The 20,791-nt window shown below is 47.4% G+C and overlaps 1 protein-coding gene across 2 annotated transcripts in view; it reads left to right on the top strand.

Moving 5' to 3' along the window:
• Positions 1–20,791, top strand: part of BCL6 (B-cell CLL/lymphoma 6) — a 25,625-nt gene extending 4,834 nt beyond the window's left edge. Inside the window, exons 1-10 of one of the 2 annotated variants that reach the window (XM_008580059.1) lie at positions 6,592–7,363; positions 8,658–8,696; positions 9,542–9,713; positions 11,277–11,498; positions 13,363–14,334; positions 15,092–15,276; positions 16,723–16,890; positions 17,962–18,092; positions 18,207–18,344; positions 20,507–20,791. In XM_008580059.1, the coding sequence (XP_008578281.1) occupies positions 9,553–9,713; positions 11,277–11,498; positions 13,363–14,334; positions 15,092–15,276; positions 16,723–16,890; positions 17,962–18,092; positions 18,207–18,344; positions 20,507–20,650 (2,121 nt within the window). In that variant the 5' untranslated portion in view covers positions 6,592–7,363; positions 8,658–8,696; positions 9,542–9,552 and the 3' untranslated portion in view covers positions 20,651–20,791. Of the gene's footprint in view, positions 1–6,591; positions 7,364–8,657; positions 8,697–9,541; positions 9,714–11,276; positions 11,499–13,362; positions 14,335–15,091; positions 15,277–16,722; positions 16,891–17,961; positions 18,093–18,206; positions 18,345–20,506 lie in introns of those variants that run through there. The other variant, XM_008580065.1, reaches the window with a different exon arrangement.

Raw genomic sequence — 20,791 nt, 5'->3', positions numbered from 1 at the left:
TGACCTAACCGCGACCAGATTTTAACTTTCTGAATTCCAGATCAAACATAAAGTCAAAAGTGAGTTTATCTCAGCTCCTTCGAAACACCTAAGAGAACGGAGCGGCAGTCAGAGCCATGATTTTAACCACGTAGGTCACCGTAGTTGCCAGCGCACATTGGAAACAATTCCCTAGCAGTCTCGGAGGAATTTGTTTAGGAAGTATTGCCTAAGATTGTCGGGGACAGACACAAAAAGCCTACTGTGGCTCTGAGGGTTGGGAGGTCTCAAAGCTCGGGTGTATGTATGTGCAAGCGGGGTTGGTTAAGGCCTAGTCCTTTGACTTGCAGAGGCGCGCCTCTGCGCTGGAGACTGTCATTTGCATCCTGAAGTCACTCCCTTCCCTTTTCTTCCATCCTTTGCTTAGTGGGCTGGCGAGAAACCAGGTGTGGGGGGGTAAGGGGAGGGGGTCATACGGCCAGGCGGATGGTAATCCTCGCCCCAGCAGCTCCTGAGTGGTTTTCTTAGAGCGCGTGACTTAAGATGGGAAGTGCGCGTCCGCGTGCTGGCGACCCCTAGCGGCGGCCGGCGCACTCACCCTCCCGAGACGCCGCCGCCTCCCCGGGCTTGGTTCGCTGAGATCGAGTTCAGCCTCTCCCACTGCCGGAGCTGTCGGAGGCCGCGTCGGAGAAATGCGCCTCTGTTCGGGTTGGAAACGGATCTGGGGACGTGTTTCAAGCGCGGTCAAGTTTGACTCATCGCTTTCCAAGGACAGTTAGTGCTTTCCATCTTCATTAACGTGAATAAAGACCTTGGCTGACTTCTGTCCAGATCGGATTTTTAAAGGCATTGTTTGCTTGCGGAGATCATGTCCCTCCCCTCCCCCGCCAGCCTTTTCGCAAAGGCAGAGCCCAGTGCAGCCAGGATGCCCCAGAGATCTCTGCCCGGGAACGTGGTTTGCTGGCACTGTCTGCGGGCCCTTGTGGAAGGTTGTCTCCAGCCGGGCGCACGGGGAGCGTCCCTTTTGCAGCTCCTCTTCAGATCTTGGTGATAAAACACATCCCTCTATTTTATTGCATTTCCTAGAAGCTTGCAGACTTGCAAGAGCGCTGTTGGCAGGAAACGTGATAGAAATGAAAGTCAGGACATAATGTCCCCGAACTCCTCGGTTACCCAAAGCGGCTGCCGAGGCCCCCCAGTCTAGAAGAAGAGCATTTCCCCCCTAGAGCAAAAACAATTCCGCGTTTGACCCTACCCCCTACGGCCAAACCAAGGTGACTAGACTTGCGTAGCTGAGACGCTTCTGGGGGTGGGAGCGCTCCGGTAGGAGCCCTGATGTAGGTTTCACTGCAGCAGCTCCAGCCTTATTAAAATTCCTTGTCCCTGTCCCTAAACAGTGCTTTACATTTTCAGATTCCCCTTTAGATTTGTCAGCGAGTTATTGGAGTTATTAGATTACCAATAGTCCAGCGGCCGGCCTGGATAGAGAGGAGGGGGGAAGGGCGGAGGGCGTTCTCCAAATCGGGAGACTGTGGCCAAACTAGGTCAATGGGAAGGAGGGGCAGGGAGAGGAGGGCTGTGGGTTTCAAGCGTTGATTGAGAGCTCTCTCTAGTGTTAGACAGCGGTAAAAACACCATCAGGTTTGAGCTTCCGGAACCACGGGGTTCCTAATTTCCAATAAGTGTGTTTACCTAAGTGTAACTTCCCAGATTTGTACCCCCATCCCGTATTAAATTACAGTCTTCTCTTTCACTTTTATCCCACCGGATGAAAGGATGAAAAAGCCTCAAAGTAGGATTTTGAGGCCAATGAGGCCCAGTCTTTGTGGACCGACCCCGACCCCGCCTCCGCCACGGAAGGGCTGCGCAGCGCGGTGTGACGCCACCCGCTGGTTTTAGGATGGGACCGTGGCCTTTGAGGCTGAGTCCCTTGGCGACCCCCGCCCGCCAAAAGTGTCTGCCGGAGCCCGCTACTTAGACCAGCTCGGAGTTGGCGCCGAAGGGTTACAATTCCCAGGAAGGCCCCGGGAAAGCCATGCCACTTTGGAGTGCGCCAGCGCAAGCGCTGGGGTCGGCGCCTGGGCCTCTGCCGAGTCCTAGCCGTGTCTCTACGTTTTCGGAGAAATAGGATTCGGAAATCCCGAAATCTGGCCAGGTTTGGCCTGGCAGCTCCTGTTCTAAAGACTGGGCGGAAACCGAGCCGAGCTGGGTCCCCTTCTTGCCAACGTAGGCGGAAGGGGCTTTCGCTTTAGTTTTCCTCCAGCTGGGCCAGGGCGGGCAGCATGGAGACCCTTAGCCCTAGGGACCCCAAATTTTTGACCTTGACTTCTCGCCTAATCATCCCCTTTAAAAAAGGGGGGGGGAGGGGGGAGGAGGAAAGACAAGAAAAAGACGGATAAAATAAACGACGCACCAGGCGAACAAGCGCTGGAACTGGGCGACTCGAGTCATGAAATGAGCCTCAGATTGGATGCGAATTCCTGGATTCCAGACCCGGCTCTGCTACTAGCTTGTCTGGGTGTCCCCATTTATTGGTTGTTGTGGGGCTGGACTAGGTGGACTCTAAGAGTTCTGGACCCGGCGGGGACACGAGATTGGGGAGAGTGTGTGCCGTGTTTTCCGCGAGGCTTCCCCGGCGTCCCCCTCCTCCCCGGGTGAATCCCCCGCGGCCCGCGCCGAGCAGGCAGCGATCCTGGCGGCCGCCCGGGGCCAGCAGCTTCCTGGAAAGTTACTTCTCGTTGGAGCCGGCGACAGGCAGAGAGTGTTCTGTGAAATCCGCAGGGCCGAGATCGACTACGTTCCGGGAATGAGAGGGCTGTGCCGTTCCCCTCACTGCCCCCTGCCTTGACGGCGTAGCAGGAAAAAAAAAAAAAAAAAAGAGGGCACACACACAATGCTAGTTACCGAGGTACACGAAAAGTTTTATTTGAATGTGACTAGATTTAGGGCCGCCACGGTCATACCACGGGGCCTGCGCAGAGCCTCGGGGGCTTTGAGGCGGATGGGCAGCTGGGCCCGTCGGTCGCCCGGGGGTGGGCGGTCCCTGGAAGACAGGTACGGTGTCTTGGGGGTGGGCGACTCTGCGCAGGCTTGCCAGGTGTGCAGGGCTCGTGTGCGTGTGTGCGTGTGCAGGAGAACGGGGATGCCTGCTGCCAGCCCGGCGGAGGAGGGAGGAAAAGGACGGGGTCTTTCGTATCGGTTCTCGGTCCTTTCAACCTCGCCTCTCGCTCTTCTCTCATCTCCTCTGTTGTCTCTCTCCATCTCGTTTTTTTTTTTTTTTTTTTTTTTTTTTTCTTTTTGTCCTTTTTTTGAGACCGGCCACACCGTGCTCAGCCAGTGAGCGCACCGGTCATCCCTATATAAGATCCGAACCTGAGGCGGGAGCGCTGGGGCGATCCCAGCGCCGCACTCTCCCGAGTGCGCCACGGGCTCGGCCCCTTTCCATCTCGTTTCTGCTGTCCTGTCTCTCCCTTTGCCTTCCCCCTACTCCGGATCTCTCTCTTTTCTTCTCCAGTAGGAAGCTCCTCTAGAGGGTCTGCTTTCCTAAGGTGCCAATTTCACACAAAGAAAGCGTCAAAGGAGGGAAAGGGCATATTTTCCTTGAAACTCTCCCTTGGTGGTTACTGCGACCTGGGCAGGGGGTTGGTGTCGGGAAGGCCCACGTAGCTGTCAGTTTCTCATTGACAGCCCTGCTCCCTTGGTGGTTGTTTTTGTGGCATGGGTCTTGTGTGTGGCATTGGTGGTATGGCTGGAACTGGTAGACGGGGTTTGTCCAGGACTTTTCTAGATATTGGCTTTGGGATCTCGGGCAGAGCTTATCCCCTGGAGCTTTAGTTTCCTCTCCAGTAAATCAGGACTGTTATATAATAATGGGTGGGAAAGAACTGAGTGGTCTGTAAAAAAGCACATACAGGTGGTGCTTCCACACCTGCAGCACCTAGAGAGAGGGCTACATTGTCCACACTCACCTTAACCCACACACTCAGTAGTTGTTGGGCCTCCTGAGTTAGCTCACAAAAGAGTGAATTTGATAAGGATGTGGGCCTCAGTGTATGTGCATTTGTTTTCGTCCAGACCAGGCAGAGGCTTAAGGTGAAAAGCCCAAGGCCTGGCTGACAGTGGGCACAGGGGAATTGTTTTGTTTGTTTCAGTCTGCATCTGGAGTGAGTCATTGCCACTTGTCATGGTGAAATGGCAAATCTGGGCTTCCTGTAGTTCCAAAAGTCTGTGACTGGAAATCCACAAGCGATCTGGTGATTGGAGCTGGTGAAAGGACAGCCTAGGTATTTCAGAAGTGTTTGAGGATCTCCTCCATGAGAGAAGAGGAGAAAGTTTACAAATGAACCTCACAAGTGTCATCAGCACTCTTTTTCAAAGGAGACAATCATTGAACTTTGGTTAGGACCAAGTTAGTATATCTCTCTTTACCCATCTTGAGTTGGGATGGGGAGGCGATAGGTTCTCTTGTCTTTTTCTGTCCTTTCCCTTCCCACATTTCCTTCCCCCAGTCCCCACTCACTCACATGTACACACTAACCTTGAAGCCGATGAGACTGAGTGAATGGCACTTGGGACCACAGAGAAATGTCAGAGTGTTTGGTTACAGACTCAAGGAAACCCCTCATTTTAGAGTGCTCATTTGGTAAGACTCAGCAGACTGGAATGGGGCAAAGTGTTTATGTGGGGAAAAGAACTTAAAAATGAGATTCACCCACATCAGGGTGCTGTATTGCATGTTCTACAGCACGTAGGCTGAATTGGAAAGGGAACAGGAATTTGAGCCAGAAGACCTAAGTCTGGGCCTCCAACCATCTATGTGGCCTGACATGACCTCACTGGCCTCAGGCCCCTTTATCAGAAAATTGCTCTAAAGGTCTATGCTTTTTTGAAAAAGGGGGAAGAGTGTTCAGGTATTGTTTGTTTTGCACTCACGTTCGATCATAAATAAGAGCCTTACACCTGTGTTTTTAATTATTTCGTTTTAGAGAAACCTATTTGGAGAGGGTACATATTTCATTAAATCTCTTTAAAGTTTAGTGCTCCCTGGCCAGTTCTCAGATAAACTACACAGTTTAATCTTTCACCAGCAGGAGAAACACAAACTTGGAAGCTGTGGCACTCTGTCTGGTTAGATCCAGGAGGGGAGAGGAAACTTTGAAAAAGAGGGCAAAAATTCTCAAGGAACATGTAGACATGGCACCTCAGGTTGTATTCTGCAGGTTCTTTATTTGATATGCAGTGTTTCAAACAGTTAGGAAATACTATTTGGCTGTTTGTTTGGAGCAAGCCACTTGAGCCTCTGAGTCTGAGTTTTGTCACCAGTGAAATGCGGATAAAGTTATTGACCCTATCCGCCTTGTGGAATCATTCTAAGATAATATTTTAACAGGTTTTGAATAGCATCCAGTGTGTTTAGGCCCATGAAGGATCATTATCATTAATATTGAAGTAATCANCTTCCTGGAAAGTTACTTCTCGTTAGAGCCGGCGACAGGCAGAGAGTGTTCTGTGAAATCCGCAGGGCCGAGATCGACTACGTTCCGGGAATGAGAGGGCTGTGCCGTTCCCCTCACTGCCCCCTGCCTTGACGGCGTAGCAGGAAAAAAAAAAAAAAAAAAAAGAGGGCACACACACAATGCTAGTTACCGAGGTACACGAAAAGTTTTATTTGAATGTGACTAGATTTAGGGCCGCCACGGTCATACCACGGGGCCTGCGCAGAGCCTCGGGGGCTTTGAGGCGGATGGGCAGCTGGGCCCGTCGGTCGCCCGGGGGTGGGCGGTCCCTGGAAGACAGGTACGGTGTCTTGGGGGTGGGCGACTCTGCGCAGGCTTGCCAGGTGTGCAGGGCTCGTGTGCGTGTGTGCGTGTGCAGGAGAACGGGGATGCCTGCTGCCAGCCCGGCGGAGGAGGGAGGAAAAGGACGGGGTCTTTCGTATCGGTTCTCGGTCCTTTCAACCTCGCCTCTCGCTCTTCTCTCATCTCCTCTGTTGTCTCTCTCCATCTCGTTTTTTTTTTTTTTTTTTTTTTTTTTTTCTTTTTGTCCTTTTTTTGAGACCGGCCACACCGTGCTCAGCCAGTGAGCGCACCGGTCATCCCTATATAAGATCCGAACCTGAGGCGGGAGCGCTGGGGCGATCCCAGCGCCGCACTCTCCCGAGTGCGCCACGGGCTCGGCCCCTTTCCATCTCGTTTCTGCTGTCCTGTCTCTCCCTTTGCCTTCCCCCTACTCCGGATCTCTCTCTTTTCTTCTCCAGTAGGAAGCTCCTCTAGAGGGTCTGCTTTCCTAAGGTGCCAATTTCACACAAAGAAAGCGTCAAAGGAGGGAAAGGGCATATTTTCCTTGAAACTCTCCCTTGGTGGTTACTGCGACCTGGGCAGGGGGTTGGTGTCGGGAAGGCCCACGTAGCTGTCAGTTTCTCATTGACAGCCCTGCTCCCTTGGTGGTTGTTTTTGTGGCATGGGTCTTGTGTGTGGCATTGGTGGTATGGCTGGAACTGGTAGACGGGGTTTGTCCAGGACTTTTCTAGATATTGGCTTTGGGATCTCGGGCAGAGCTTATCCCCTGGAGCTTTAGTTTCCTCTCCAGTAAATCAGGACTGTTATATAATAATGGGTGGGAAAGAACTGAGTGGTCTGTAAAAAAGCACATACAGGTGGTGCTTCCACACCTGCAGCACCTAGAGAGAGGGCTACATTGTCCACACTCACCTTAACCCACACACTCAGTAGTTGTTGGGCCTCCTGAGTTAGCTCACAAAAGAGTGAATTTGATAAGGATGTGGGCCTCAGTGTATGTGCATTTGTTTTCGTCCAGACCAGGCAGAGGCTTAAGGTGAAAAGCCCAAGGCCTGGCTGACAGTGGGCACAGGGGAATTGTTTTGTTTGTTTCAGTCTGCATCTGGAGTGAGTCATTGCCACTTGTCATGGTGAAATGGCAAATCTGGGCTTCCTGTAGTTCCAAAAGTCTGTGACTGGAAATCCACAAGCGATCTGGTGATTGGAGCTGGTGAAAGGACAGCCTAGGTATTTCAGAAGTGTTTGAGGATCTCCTCCATGAGAGAAGAGGAGAAAGTTTACAAATGAACCTCACAAGTGTCATCAGCACTCTTTTTCAAAGGAGACAATCATTGAACTTTGGTTAGGACCAAGTTAGTATATCTCTCTTTACCCATCTTGAGTTGGGATGGGGAGGCGATAGGTTCTCTTGTCTTTTTCTGTCCTTTCCCTTCCCACATTTCCTTCCCCCAGTCCCCACTCACTCACATGTACACACTAACCTTGAAGCCGATGAGACTGAGTGAATGGCACTTGGGACCACAGAGAAATGTCAGAGTGTTTGGTTACAGACTCAAGGAAACCCCTCATTTTAGAGTGCTCATTTGGTAAGACTCAGCAGACTGGAATGGGGCAAAGTGTTTATGTGGGGAAAAGAACTTAAAAATGAGATTCACCCACATCAGGGTGCTGTATTGCATGTTCTACAGCACGTAGGCTGAATTGGAAAGGGAACAGGAATTTGAGCCAGAAGACCTAAGTCTGGGCCTCCAACCATCTATGTGGCCTGACATGACCTCACTGGCCTCAGGCTCCTTTATCAGAAAATTGCTCTAAAGGTCTATGCTTTTTTGAAAAAGGGGGAAGAGTGTTCAGGTATTGTTTGTTTTGCACTCACGTTCGATCATAAATAAGAGCCTTACACCTGTGTTTTTAATTATTTCGTTTTAGAGAAACCTATTTGGAGAGGGTACATATTTCATTAAATCTCTTTAAAGTTTAGTGCTCCCTGGCCAGTTCTCAGATAAACTACACAGTTTAATCTTTCACCAGCAGGAGAAACACAAACTTGGAAGCTGTGGCACTCTGTCTGGTTAGATCCAGGAGGGGAGAGGAAACTTTGAAAAAGAGGGCAAAAATTCTCAAGGAACATGTAGACATGGCACCTCAGGTTGTATTCTGCAGGTTCTTTATTTGATATGCAGTGTTTCAAACAGTTAGGAAATACTATTTGGCTGTTTGTTTGGAGCAAGCCACTTGAGCCTCTGAGTCTGAGTTTTGTCACCAGTGAAATGCGGATAAAGTTATTGACCCTATCCGCCTTGTGGAATCATTCTAAGATAATATTTTAACAGGTTTTAGGAAATACTATTTGGCTGTTTGTTTGGAGCAAGCCACTTGAGCCTCTGAGTCTGAGTTTTATCACCAGTGAAATGCGGATAAAGTTATTGACCCTATCCGCCTTGTGGAATCATTCTAAGATAATATTTTAACAGGTTCTGAATAGCATCCAGTGTGTTTAGGCCCATGAAGGATCATTATCATTAATATTGAAGTAATCACTTTTCTCAATTTTTCTTTCCCATAAATTCAAGTGGCCTTTGGATGGCATAACTTTTTTACTTTGAGGAAGGAAATATATGTGTATATGTATATATGTAATTAATGTATGCAATTGTGTTCCCAGTACTCAGAGTAAAAGCATTATTATTGCATAGCCTTGGGTGCCTGTTGTTTCTGTAAGAGCAGAGCTGGAAAATGTTTGCTAGCTTGTGGTAAAACCACACCAGCTGGCAGGCTGCAACTATGAAAGCAAAACTAAATATGTGTGTCCTAAAATAAGACTATAGTGGACAATCTTACATTCATTAAATCAATTTCTGTTTGTTTTCTTCTCTCCAGGTTTTAAGGAAAATTTTGGACTGTGAAGCAAGGCAGTGGGTAAGTAAATCAAATTACATGCTTTAAAATATTGTGGACAAACTATTTCTTTTGAATTTGCCAATGCATGTGTTACTGTGAACTTGGCCACCTTTCATTAGATGAGAAAAAAAGATAACCAATTCTCTGTAGATCGCTCCCAGGCCTCACTGCTTTACCCCTGAATTAGCCTGTCTTAATGCTGTGTATGGTCAATCATTCCCTTACTCATCTCTTATTAATTTAGCCACCTACTATATACCTACTATGCAATGTGTTAGGTACTCAAGGTACAAAGTCAAGCCACTCGAAAGCCTTAGTGGAAAGAAACGGATGGTGGCTGGGATAATGGAATGAGATACTGATGAAAATAGCTGCAAGTTTTGAGGACCTACTGTAGTCTAGGCACATATCTCTAAGTTTTACAACCACACAGGTATTACTATTCCTATTTTAGGAAACCAAAGCCAAGAAGCAGTAAACCACCTGCTCTAAGTTTCATGGTTAGCAAAAGGCAAAACTAGCCTGATAACTTTCAAAACATGATTTCTCTTTATTGCAACATACTCACTGCCTCTCAATGCTTGGCAGAGTATTTGGTATGTGGGAAAGACACTTAACAAGTATTTATTCCCTTCCTCCTTTCCCTAAAGGGTTGTTTTCTATTCCAACTTGCTGGATAAAGATTATTTTCCCCATTTTACAGCTCTCAAGAGTAATGCCCAGAGACAGGCTATGAATTGTTCAAAGGTCAAACAAAAGGGACCTGAGCTTGCATTCTGTACCTTAGCGGGCTGAGCCACCTGCTCTGGTACCCCTGATAAGCAGTTTCTGGAGGGCTAAAGAATTTTGGTCCCTTTTTCCAGGTGAAGACAAAATGGCCTCACCGGCTGACAGCTGTATCCAGTTCACCCGCCATGCCAGTGACGTTCTTCTCAACCTTAATCGCCTCCGGAGCCGCGACATCTTGACTGATGTCGTCATTGTGGTGAGCCGAGAGCAGTTTAGAGCCCATAAGACAGTCCTCATGGCCTGCAGGTGAGGGGTCTGTAAGGGAAGGGTGGATGAATAAAGGAGGGGGTGATTATACCAGCAGCCAGTGAGGTGGAACTTGCAGACCTTTTGCTGTGTCTGGGAGGACATCTCACTAGTCTCCAGATCTTAGCTCGTGGCCTGGCAGAAGAGGCTCCCAGGAAGTGAAGGAATGAATGCACTTTTAGAAAAGAAATGTTTCTGTTCTGTGGATATAGTGGGGAAGAAGTCATATACTTCCACAAGAACAGATGTGTTTGGGGCAAACATGGAAAATAAGTTCAGTTAACAAGTGAAAAAATGAAAACTGAAATAGAGTCTTTAAGTAGTTTAAGCAAGTTCATTTGAAATCTTTTGCTCCTTTATGCTGGAACTGTATTTATTTTATACTGTAACTGTATTTCTATGAGTGTTCAGTGTATATGAGTTAGAGAGCGTCAGCCAGCTAAATCTTCATATTTGACAAGTATTTCAAGTTTTCAGAGTAATTTTATATTATGTCATCTCTCTGGATCTTCACAGTAGGCTTCTGTGTTATGGATGGCATTATTACTTCTATTTCATAGATGATTAAAGGAAGGTACAGGTAGGTGAAATGATGTAGAATCAGGGATCTCTATCGCTATTAGAGAACTTATCCAACATCTACTATGAGCACCTGTTTTTTAACAGTGGAGAAAACATAGGTTGATAGAAATAAAAAATAGTAGATAATGTTTAGTGACTGCTTACTGTGTGCCAGGCATCATTCTATACATTTTCATTCTTGCCACAGCCCTATGAGGTAGACATTGTTGTTCCCCCTACTTTGTAGATAAAGAAACCAAGGAGCAGAGAAGTTAAGTATCTCACCCAAGGTTGCACAGCTACTTCCTGGTGGAAGTCTGGCTCACTACTGGCAACCCATTCAGAAAGAGTGGAATGGAGATGACAGCCAGATTCTGGTTTCTAATTGAGTATTCTTTCCTCCACTAGGCAAGATGGTACCTGGAGGCATGGCTTGAGGCTTGACTTGGATCTTCTAGGAATAACTGACCTTCTGATAATCCATAGATTTTGAGAAAAGCAGTAGAGTGTAGATGGAGGCATATTTTTATTCATTTGTCATTCATACCTGACTTACTTCTAAAAAAAATACAGTAGAATTTTAAAAATAAGGACAATGTGATGGAGTAAGAGGGGAGATGCTTATCCCAAAGATGTAGACTCAGAATAGTTACTGCAAATGAGTGCTAAATTTAACTCGGATAATCCATGCAATTAAGACTAAAAGGAAAGCAGGCTCTGTGAATCAGAGAATATTACTTAACCTCTCTGATCTTAGTTCCCCCATTTGTAAAGGTGGAGATGATAGTACCTGTCTTTCAAGGTTGTGAGGAACACAGGATAATGTATGTAAAGTGCTTAATGACTCTCTGGCATTTGGTAAACACTCCATAAATGGCAACCATTATTAATTGCCATGGGAGTTCTGGAGCTAGGCCCAGGAAAGAGGGGCTGAGTATCAACACTGACTGTAATGGAGCACAGACTATATCCATTATAGTGGGACATTTGTTTGTTTTACAGTGGCCTGTTCTACAGCATCTTCACAGACCAGTTGAAATGCAACCTTAGTGTGATCAATCTGGATCCTGAGATCAACCCAGAGGGGTTCTGCATCCTGCTGGACTTCATGTACACCTCTCGACTCAATCTACGGGAAGGCAACATCATGGCTGTGATGGCCACAGCTATGTACCTGCAGATGGAGCATGTTGTGGACACTTGCCGGAAGTTTATCAAGGCCAGGTGAGCTGCCACCTAGGGGAAGCCTTGGAGAGGGAAAGGATGGTCCCTGATCAGAAATCCTTCACAATTCATGCTTACAGAAAAAATAGCCCTCTGTGATATGTCACAACCTACATTTCCTCTATTGTTGTATTCTGCCCTTCTGAACTTGTGCTCCAGGCAGACTTGACTCCTTGTTCCTATCCAGATATGTTCTGTGTATCACCACCTTCTTGCTTTCCTCTATTCACTTAATGTGTCCTTTCCTTCTTCCCATCCTGCAAGGCCAAGCTTGGATGCCGCCTCCTCCATGGAAGTTTTTCTGATTACCACTCTTCTTTCCTCAGCTCTTCCTCTGTGTTCCAAAGCATTTGCCTGTCCTTTAGACATCCTTGTATTTTAAAATTTTCATATATATATATTTTAGTTCTCCTTTAAACTTCTATTATAGCTATTTACATATGTGCCTTAGTTCCCTACCAGACTGGGCTGCTCAAAGTTACCACTCTTCTTTCCTCAGCTCTTCCTCTGTGTTCCAAAGCATTTGCCTGTCCTTTAGACGTCCTTGTATTTTAAATTTTTCATATATATATATTTTAGTTCTCCTTTAAACTTCTATTATAGCTATTTACATATGTGCCTTAGTTCCCTACCAGACTGGGCTGCTCAAATTTATAGGGGCAGCCTTGCTCTTCTTCTATGTCACCCTCCTTCTACTAGGGAGGACATTTATTGATTGAATTCAGTTCTCTGGGTCTAACCCCCTAGCTAAAGGCTGGTAAAAACGTGACCATCATTTAAAGGTGAGATCCAAAGAAGCAAAGAGCTTTGCTAAGTGGAACAGAGACTCAAGGCTTAACTTCTTTAGAACCATTTGATCCAGCGACTCTAGAGTGATTGTGTCCTTACTCAGATAGAAGGGTTTTCCAGCCTGTGTTTGAACACCTCCAGGAGTCAGGAACTCAGTGTTCCAAGAGCCACACAGTGAACCTTGGACAGTTAGGAAGCTCCTCTTTATGGAGAGTTGAAATCTGGCTTGACCTACTCATTGGTTCTAGTTCTGCTAACTGTGCTTATGTTGAACTGGCCTATTTTTTCATGCAGATCATGTCCCTTCACATATATGCAGCTAGAGCTCTTCATCTCCTCTGGGCAATAATGGTGGCAAGATCAGCACTGCTGTCAGTTACAAGTACTTTCAGTGGGTCAGGTCTTATGCTCGGAATGGTTAAGTAACTTGCTCTAGGTCACATGGCTGCTAAGTGGCACAGCTGGAATTGTAAACCAATTCTGGCTGCTCCAGAACCAGGACTTATTGCATTGGCATTTGCTGCCTGTTCTGCATAAACTTCCCTGAGACTCCAATCAGCATAAGGGGCAAGTTCTTTCTTCTATAGGTGCTAGTTTGTCTATGACCCTCTGAAAGTGTGTTACCAGCATTATATAAATTCTTCCCTCCCTGTTTCCATGTGTGTAAAATGGAAACAATTACACCCGCCTTTCCTTCCTTGCAGGATTTTGCATGGGCAAAATGAGATGAAGGCTTTGAAAGCTTTATGTAGGCTATAAAAACCTATAACAGCAGAAGAGTTATGGATTCGCACACATATGTACATATGTGTCTTAAACATATAAGATTGTGTCTAATTAGGCACAGATTGTATGGGTAACTCACTTTCCTTCTTTGGGCCTCAGTTTCCCCAACTGTAGGCTAGATTGCTAGACTTGTAGCATAAATGCCTTGTGTTTCCCAACTCCAGAGCCATATCTCCTGTGTCTAGTTGACTCAAGCACAGATGTGGTTACATAACAGTGCCACTGGAAGGTCATCTGTTTAACAGTTCTGAATCTGGGGCCGGTGTCTTTTCTCTTTTTTCTCCCACAGTGAAGCAGAGATGGTTCCTGCCATCAAACCTCCTCGTGAAGAGTTCCTGAACAGCCGAATGCTGATGCCCCAAGACATCATGGCCTATCGGGGTCGTGAGGTGGTAGAGAACAGCCTGCCACTGAGGAATGCCCCTGGCTGTGAGAGCAGAGCCTTTGCCCCCAGCCTGTACAGCAGCCTGTCCACACCGCCAGCCTCTTATCCCATGTACAGCCACCTCCCGGTCAGCAGTTTTCTCTTCTCTGATGAGGAGCTGCGGGATGCCCGGATGCCTGTGGCCAACCCCTTCCCCAAGGAACGGGCCCTCCCCTGTGACAGTGCCAGGCCAGTTCCTGCTGAGTACAACCGACCGGCCATGGAGGTGTCCCCCAATGTGTGCCACAGCAACATCTACTCGCCCAAGGAGGCAGTCCCAGAGGAGGCACGAAATGACATGCACTACAGTGTGGCCGAAGGCCCAAAGCCTGCTGCCCCCTCAGCCCGGAATGCCCCATACTTCTCCTGTGACAAGGCCAGCAAAGAGGAAGAGAGACCCTCTTCGGAGGATGAGATTGCCCTGCATTTCGAGCCACCCAATGCACCCCTTAACCGGAAGGGTCTGGTTAGTCCACAGAGCCCCCAGAAATCTGACTGCCAGCCCAACTCACCCACAGAGTCCTGCAGCAGCAAGAATGCCTGCATCCTCCAGGCCTCGGGCTCCCCTCCAGCCAAGAGCCCCACTGACCCCAAAGCCTGCAACTGGAAGAAATACAAATTCATTGTGCTCAACAGCCTCAATCAGAATGCCAAACCAGAGGGCCCGGAGCAGGCTGAGCTGGGCCGCCTTTCCCCACGGGCCTACACCGCCCCACCTGCCTGCCAGCCACCCATTGAGCCTGAGAACCTTGACCTCCAGTCCCCAACCAAGCTCAGTGTCAGTGGGGAGGACTCTACCATCCCACAAGCCAGCCGGCTCAACAACATTGTTAACAGGTGACTTCAGAGGCCATCTGGGTCTGAGGTCAGGGGTTATCTGGGCAGGGCTCTGGGGTCATTTCTTCTGATGGATGCAAGGGGTATGTTCTTTTCTTGCCTGAAATGCTGAGCCTATTACAGGTGTGAAATCAATGCCTATTGATTGAATTAATCTGAGTAAGGAAGTATATTGCATTTAAGTACATTTTTTCACAACAAGAGAGATAATTCCCTTCTGTGGTAGAAGAGCATTCCACAAATCCCAAGGACACTTCCTGTTGTCTTGATGTGGCAGGGGACCTCATACAAGGGACCCTTGGACTAAGAGGGTCTGTGGGCTGCAGTACTGAGGGGAAGAAACTGAACTCAGGAGTGGGGTTTTGTCTCTCTTTTTTTTTTTTTAAAGAAAAGATGACCGGTAAGGGGATCTTAACCCTTGACTTGGTGTTGTCAGCACCACGCTCAGCCAGTGAGCTAACCGGCCATCCCTATGTGGGATCCGAACCCGTGGCCTTGGTGTTATCAGCACCGCACTCTCCCGAGTGAGCCACGGGCCGGCCCGTTTTGTCTCTCTTTGACCCTGTCAGTGAGCTCTCTGCAGATGCTGTTTGAAGGCAGGCTTGAGGATAACTCTGAGGCCCCAGAGCCAGAGTGGGGCAGCTCAGCTCTAGCCCCTGGGCTTGCCTTAGCCCAGGGAGGAGAGGATAGCATTGAGGCCCAGTGGGATGCTGTGCCCTGCCACAGGTGCTTAGGTTCTCCTTGCTTCTTCCCACAGGTCCCTGACAGGCTCCCCCCGCAGCAGCAGTGAGAGCCACTCACCACTCTACATGCACCCCCCCAAGTGCACGTCCTGCGGCTCTCAGTCCCCACAGCATGCGGAGATGTGCCTCCACACCGCCGGCCCCACATTCCCTGAGGAGATGGGAGAGACCCAGTCTGAGTACTCGGATTCCAGCTGTGGTGAGGCCCCAACCCTCCCTCCCCTTGCTGGGGAGAAGGAAGACCCCTATGCTCCATGAGTTTTGTGCTCCCATTTTATTTACACTGTTGTCTCTGATTGGGAGAAGTTCCCTACTGGAAGTCCACTGGCACTTAAAACCAACAGCTGATCACGCCACTCTTCACCTCTTAGGGAACTAAGCTGACCAAAGCAAGAGATAGAGTGTTAAGAGTTAATCTGGGGTAATCGAGACTGAAGTCTTTTCAGCTTCATCCCAGCAAAGGTACCCTGTGGCTGGCTATCATGCCCAGAGCTTTCTTAGTCCCTCTGTACCAAAACTCCGGTACTAATCTGCATGTGTGTTAGCTCTACGCTGTAGATTCTGTAAGGAGAAGCATCTGACCTTGTTTATTCCTGTATCTCCCATAGGTCCTAGTAAATTCCTAGATGGATTAGGTACTCGGTAAATGTTAGCTGAATTAAATTAGTTGAACTAAATTATTAAATAGAAGTTTCTGGATAGTCAGTGATTGACACCCCCAGTTTTTACCAGATAAAAACATCTAACTCTTCACTCAGCTCCAGCTGTAGTAATATAGCCCAGTAATACCTAATCAGGGTTAAATCACCATGACATGTCATTATCAAATTGTTATAACAACAGAAAAAAAGCAGTTGCTGACACTAAGAGGTTTGGCACAGGGTCATGGACCTAGAGTCAGGAGTGCAGGGACTGTCCCCTCCTGTCTCCCCAGCTATTTGCCTTTTCTCTGCACCCCAGTTTCTTCTCTCTGGGCCTCTGTTTCCACTTCCACCATCACCTTTGGTCTCCCAATCTCACAGAAGTGTTTGGGAAACATGAAGTCCAGATAGGTGTAAGGATGACCATGGAGTGTCATCATTAATTCCTTCTTCAGTGGCCTTGGAGTATAATTGAATTTGACCTATATCTTACATCCCTATAATGCTTTGTGTTTTATTTTGTGTTATATAATTTACTCCTGTGAGGTAGGCAGGACAGGGATTTATTATCCTGACTTTGGAGACAGACGCACATAAGGAGGCTCAGAGAGGTGAAGGGTCTTGCCCGAAGGCTTCTGTGTATGAATGTAAATAAAACTATGAACTGATGAGAAAAGTCAGTTCTCAGAGCTCTTGGGACAGGGAAAAGTGCTTCTGAGCCTCGCCAGCTGGTGCAGGCCCTATGATCACCTAGTGGTTTGAGCTTCTCTTTTGTACCTTAATATTCAGTCTGCCTCCTTTCTCCTTCCTCTGTGACTGAGACTCTGAATACTAAGAAAAATAAAATTCCCACAGGTCCTTTACCCTGGGCTTCCATGAATGTTGGGTGGGTGGAGGGCTAGGGGTTCAGTTTGGCACAGGGGGTCACTACAGAGGAGAGAGGCCTCAGAGCCCTTTCTCCCTTCCTCGTGCTGATGATGGTCTCCCCTCCTACCTCCCAACAGAGAATGGGGCCTTCTTCTGCAATGAGTGTGACTGCCGCTTCTCTGAGGAGGCCTCGCTTAAGAGGCATACGCTGCAGACCCACAGTGACAAGCCCTACAAGTGTGACCGCTGCCAGGCCTCCTTCCGCTACAAGGGCAACCTCGCCAGCCACAAGACTGTCCATACTGGTATGGCCCTGCCCCACCCCAGTAGAGCTCTCCAGGATTGTTGGGGGCAGGACAGGGAGAGGACACTAGAGAAAGCAGCATGGGGCCTTGGAACTCAGCGGCTGAGGCAGGGAGTAGACCCATCTTGGCCTGAATAAGGGGCTTACCCCTGTCTTGTCTTTGCTTCATGCCTCGCCCACTCTCTGTGTTCTTCCTCTTTCCTCTGAGACACTCTGTCTTGTGTCCCTGCCTTTGCTAGGGTCAGAAGTGTTCATCTCACTATACAGCTGAAAAAACTAAGGCTGATAGAAGCAAAATAGATTAGGATTTTATGAAGCCAGAAAAAAATTAAAGGCTTCTTGATTTCTCCAAGCACTTGTTCCTTATCGACTCACATTCCTTTACCAGGTAGCTCCTCATAACTGGATTGCTGTCCAAAGTTTACTCTCTCTTAGTACTTTAAATGGCTCCATTATCCCAGAAACTTTCCATGAGGAAGGCTCAGCCCTTCTATTGGTTTCCTCTGCCTGAGCATCTACTCACACCCAGGCCCCACCCTGCTTGCAAATGGAATCCAGCTGTAGTTTCCACAAGTGGAAAAGTACGTTTTTCCTGAAAGAAAGTAGAGCAGCTGATTGTATCTCCCTGGTGAGTGAGTTGATTACTGAATCAGCCTTATTCAAGAGAAGTGTTATGGGAGCCTTCCCAGTTATTTCAGTTAGCCCCTCTGTTTCCAGAGTGGGAAACTGAGGCCCAGAGAAGGAGAATGACTTGTCCAAGTCCCATAATCAGATAGTCCTAATGACAAAGCTGGTTCAAAAGCCCAGGCTTCCTGGAACTGCCCCCTCTGCCACCCCACCATGGCACTGCTTGTTCTGGGCCCTGGCCCCTTGTGAGATGTACAAGGTGTGTGAGCGAGGGGTGGCAGGCCAGGGGGCAGGCCCCCAATTCTCTCTCTGACATCCCCAAAGGGAAAAGGAGGTACAAATGGCCTTGGGGAGGGATAGTTTGCTTTGAAGTCCGGGGGCCAGGGACTGTGGCAACCCTCCGCACTGAGTATGGCTTTCCTTTTTCCCTTTCTCTTGGTAACAGGTGAGAAACCCTATCGTTGCAATATCTGTGGGGCCCAGTTCAACCGGCCAGCCAACCTGAAAACCCATACTCGAATTCACTCTGGAGAGAAGCCCTACAAATGCGAAACCTGTGGAGCCAGATTTGTCCAGGTGAGCAGGGTGGCATGGTAAGAGGCTCCCTTTGCCTCTGTGGACTGATGAGGGGCTGCTGGGAGGTCTGCAGCCCACCCCACAGAGCCTTTCATGCTTTGCTCCTCTGTTCAGGTGGCTCACCTGCGTGCCCACGTCCTCATCCACACTGGCGAGAAGCCCTATCCCTGTGAAATCTGTGGCACCCGTTTCCGGCACCTTCAGACTCTGAAGAGCCACCTGAGAATCCACACAGGAGAGAAACCATACCATGTACGTAAGCCTCCTGCAGCCACTGGGAGGGGGAGGGCAGTGGAGAGGTGGGGCAGCAGAACTGTTTACTCTAGTCTCAAGTACACAGTGGGACAACTACTGAAATAATGGTCAGAAGACCTGGATCCAGGCCCGATTGTCAGAGACACCCTGCTTGTCTTGGCCTGGGTCTCAGTGTGCTTATCTTTAAGAAGTGGGTATTGGGCTAGGTGATCTGAGTCTTGGAAAAAAAGTCCAGACTATGGATACATAGATTTTGGTGTCATTCATTCATTATACAAACACTTATTGAGTCCCTATAGCAAACTCCTGTACTGGGATAGATGTACATTTAAGAGGATCTAAGGTGTTCAAGAAGGAGCAATCATAGGAGTAAGAAGAGAACCAGAAGAATGTGATAAGAGCAAAAAACAACAGAGAAAAAGCTATTTCCAGAAAGAAGAGGTGCTGCACAATGCCACAAATAGGCCATCGGAATCGTAGTGCTCTATAGCACAGTCTCAGCAATCTATGGCCCGCAGAACAATTTTTGAACATTTTGTGCACGGAAAATGGTTTTTACATTAAAAAAGAAAAAAAGATTTTGTGACTTATGCAAGTTATATGAAATTTAAACTTCGTTGTCCGTAAAGTATTATTGGAACACAGCTATGCTCATTTGTTTACATATTGTCTATGGCTGCTTCTAGGAGTGGAAGGAATCACTCTAGGTGGTGATGGGCGTGAGAACTAATCAGTGAAAGGTTAACCCACATCCCAGATGTTAACCTGCAGAATGAATATCTTCTTACTTGCTGTTTGTTCTTGGGCAAATTAATTATCCTCTTAGTACCTTAGTGTCTTCATTTCGTGAAATGATAGTATTAAGTTAACTAATTCATTAAAGTGTTCAGGATAGCATGTGCACACTGTAAGAGTACAATAAATATCTAATATTATAATGATTTGCTAGAATTTTAGATGCATAGGATATCAGAGTTGAGACTGACTTTCAGTTTATATTGGCCCAGTCCCTTACAGAAGGGAGAGCCAGGGCCCAGGGAGAGAAGTGCCCCGCTCAAGACACACAGCTAAGGGTGTCTCCCAGGGAGACAGGGCTCTGTATTCACTGTCCTGCCTGTTTTATTTATCTTTTATTTTTCTAAATCTATTTCCATTTTCACTTTAAAGCATATTCTCTATTTGAACATATTTTATTATACTTTTTATTTTAGGATAGTTTTAGACTTATAGAAAAGTTGTGAAGATTGCATAGAGGATTCCTATATATACACCCATTTTCACCTATTGTTAACATGCTACATTAGTTTGGTGCATTTGTCACAACTAGTGAACCAATACTGATACATAGTTATAAACTGAAATCCATTCTTTATTTGGACTTCCTTAGTTTTTACTTAAAAGTGTCCTTTCTTTGTTCCAGGATCTCATCTAGGTTACCCCATTACATTTAGTCATCCATTTTACTTTTAAGTAACTTTTTCAGTAAAGCTATTATCACCCACTCATTGAATCCAAGTGGTGAGAAAGAGCTCTACTTGCCAATGCTTTGTTAGCCTATCTGAGGTGTACACCCTAGGAAGGAATATAACTGCATTTTAAAATGTATCCTAGACTTCAGAATTTCTGCAATTTAGACTAGTCTTGTCCATTTATCCAAATATGTTCAGATTCATTGCATAATTTGCCTAAGAGGTATGTTCTACTAGGAACTAGGAAGATGGTAAAGTTTAGTGAGAAGTGGTCACTGCCCTCAAAGTGTTATCTACCTGATAAGGATGTTAATGCACAAGGATGTCTGTGTGGAAAGGCTAGAAATCTTACAGAGGTTCAAAGGAAAGAGGGATTATTTTTATCCTAGAGAGATTCAGGAATGCATTAATAAGCAGGGGAGTTTGTATCTGAACTGCATTTTTGTATAACAGTTGAACTTGTGGAAGTAAGGCAGGGAAGGACAAGGGAAGCAAGAGAAAAGCATGAGGGACACTTTGGAAAGTGGGGACAGGACGTTTGCACAATGCTTACTGAATCTCTTAGCAGAAGACTTTGAGGGGGAGCAGCTGCCCCAGTCCTTCATAGAGAGAATCTCCTCTGGGTCTTTGGGCAATGACACATTTATTGGATCAATGACAGCTAACAGTTTGCCTCTGGTGTCCCTCCAGTGCGAGAAGTGTAACCTGCATTTCCGTCACAAAAGCCAGCTGCGACTTCACTTGCGCCAGAAGCATGGCGCCATCACCAACACCAAGGTGCAGTACCGTGTGTCCGCCACTGACCTGCCTCCGGAGCTCCCTAAAGCCTGCTGAAGCATGGAGTGTTGATGCTTTCCTCTCCAGCCCCTTCTCAGAATCTACCCAAAGGATACTGTCACACTTTACAATGTTCATCCCATGATGTAGTGCCTCTTTCATCCACTAGTGCAAATCTTAGCTGGGGGTGGGGGGTGG

Source organism: Galeopterus variegatus, unplaced genomic scaffold, assembly GCF_000696425.1.
Source record: "Galeopterus variegatus unplaced genomic scaffold, G_variegatus-3.0.2 Scaffold83, whole genome shotgun sequence".
In the NCBI taxonomy this organism is placed as follows: domain Eukaryota; kingdom Metazoa; phylum Chordata; class Mammalia; order Dermoptera; family Cynocephalidae; genus Galeopterus; species Galeopterus variegatus.
The sequence above is the reverse complement of the archived record's forward strand: the minus strand, read 5'-3'. Positions and strand labels throughout refer to the sequence as shown.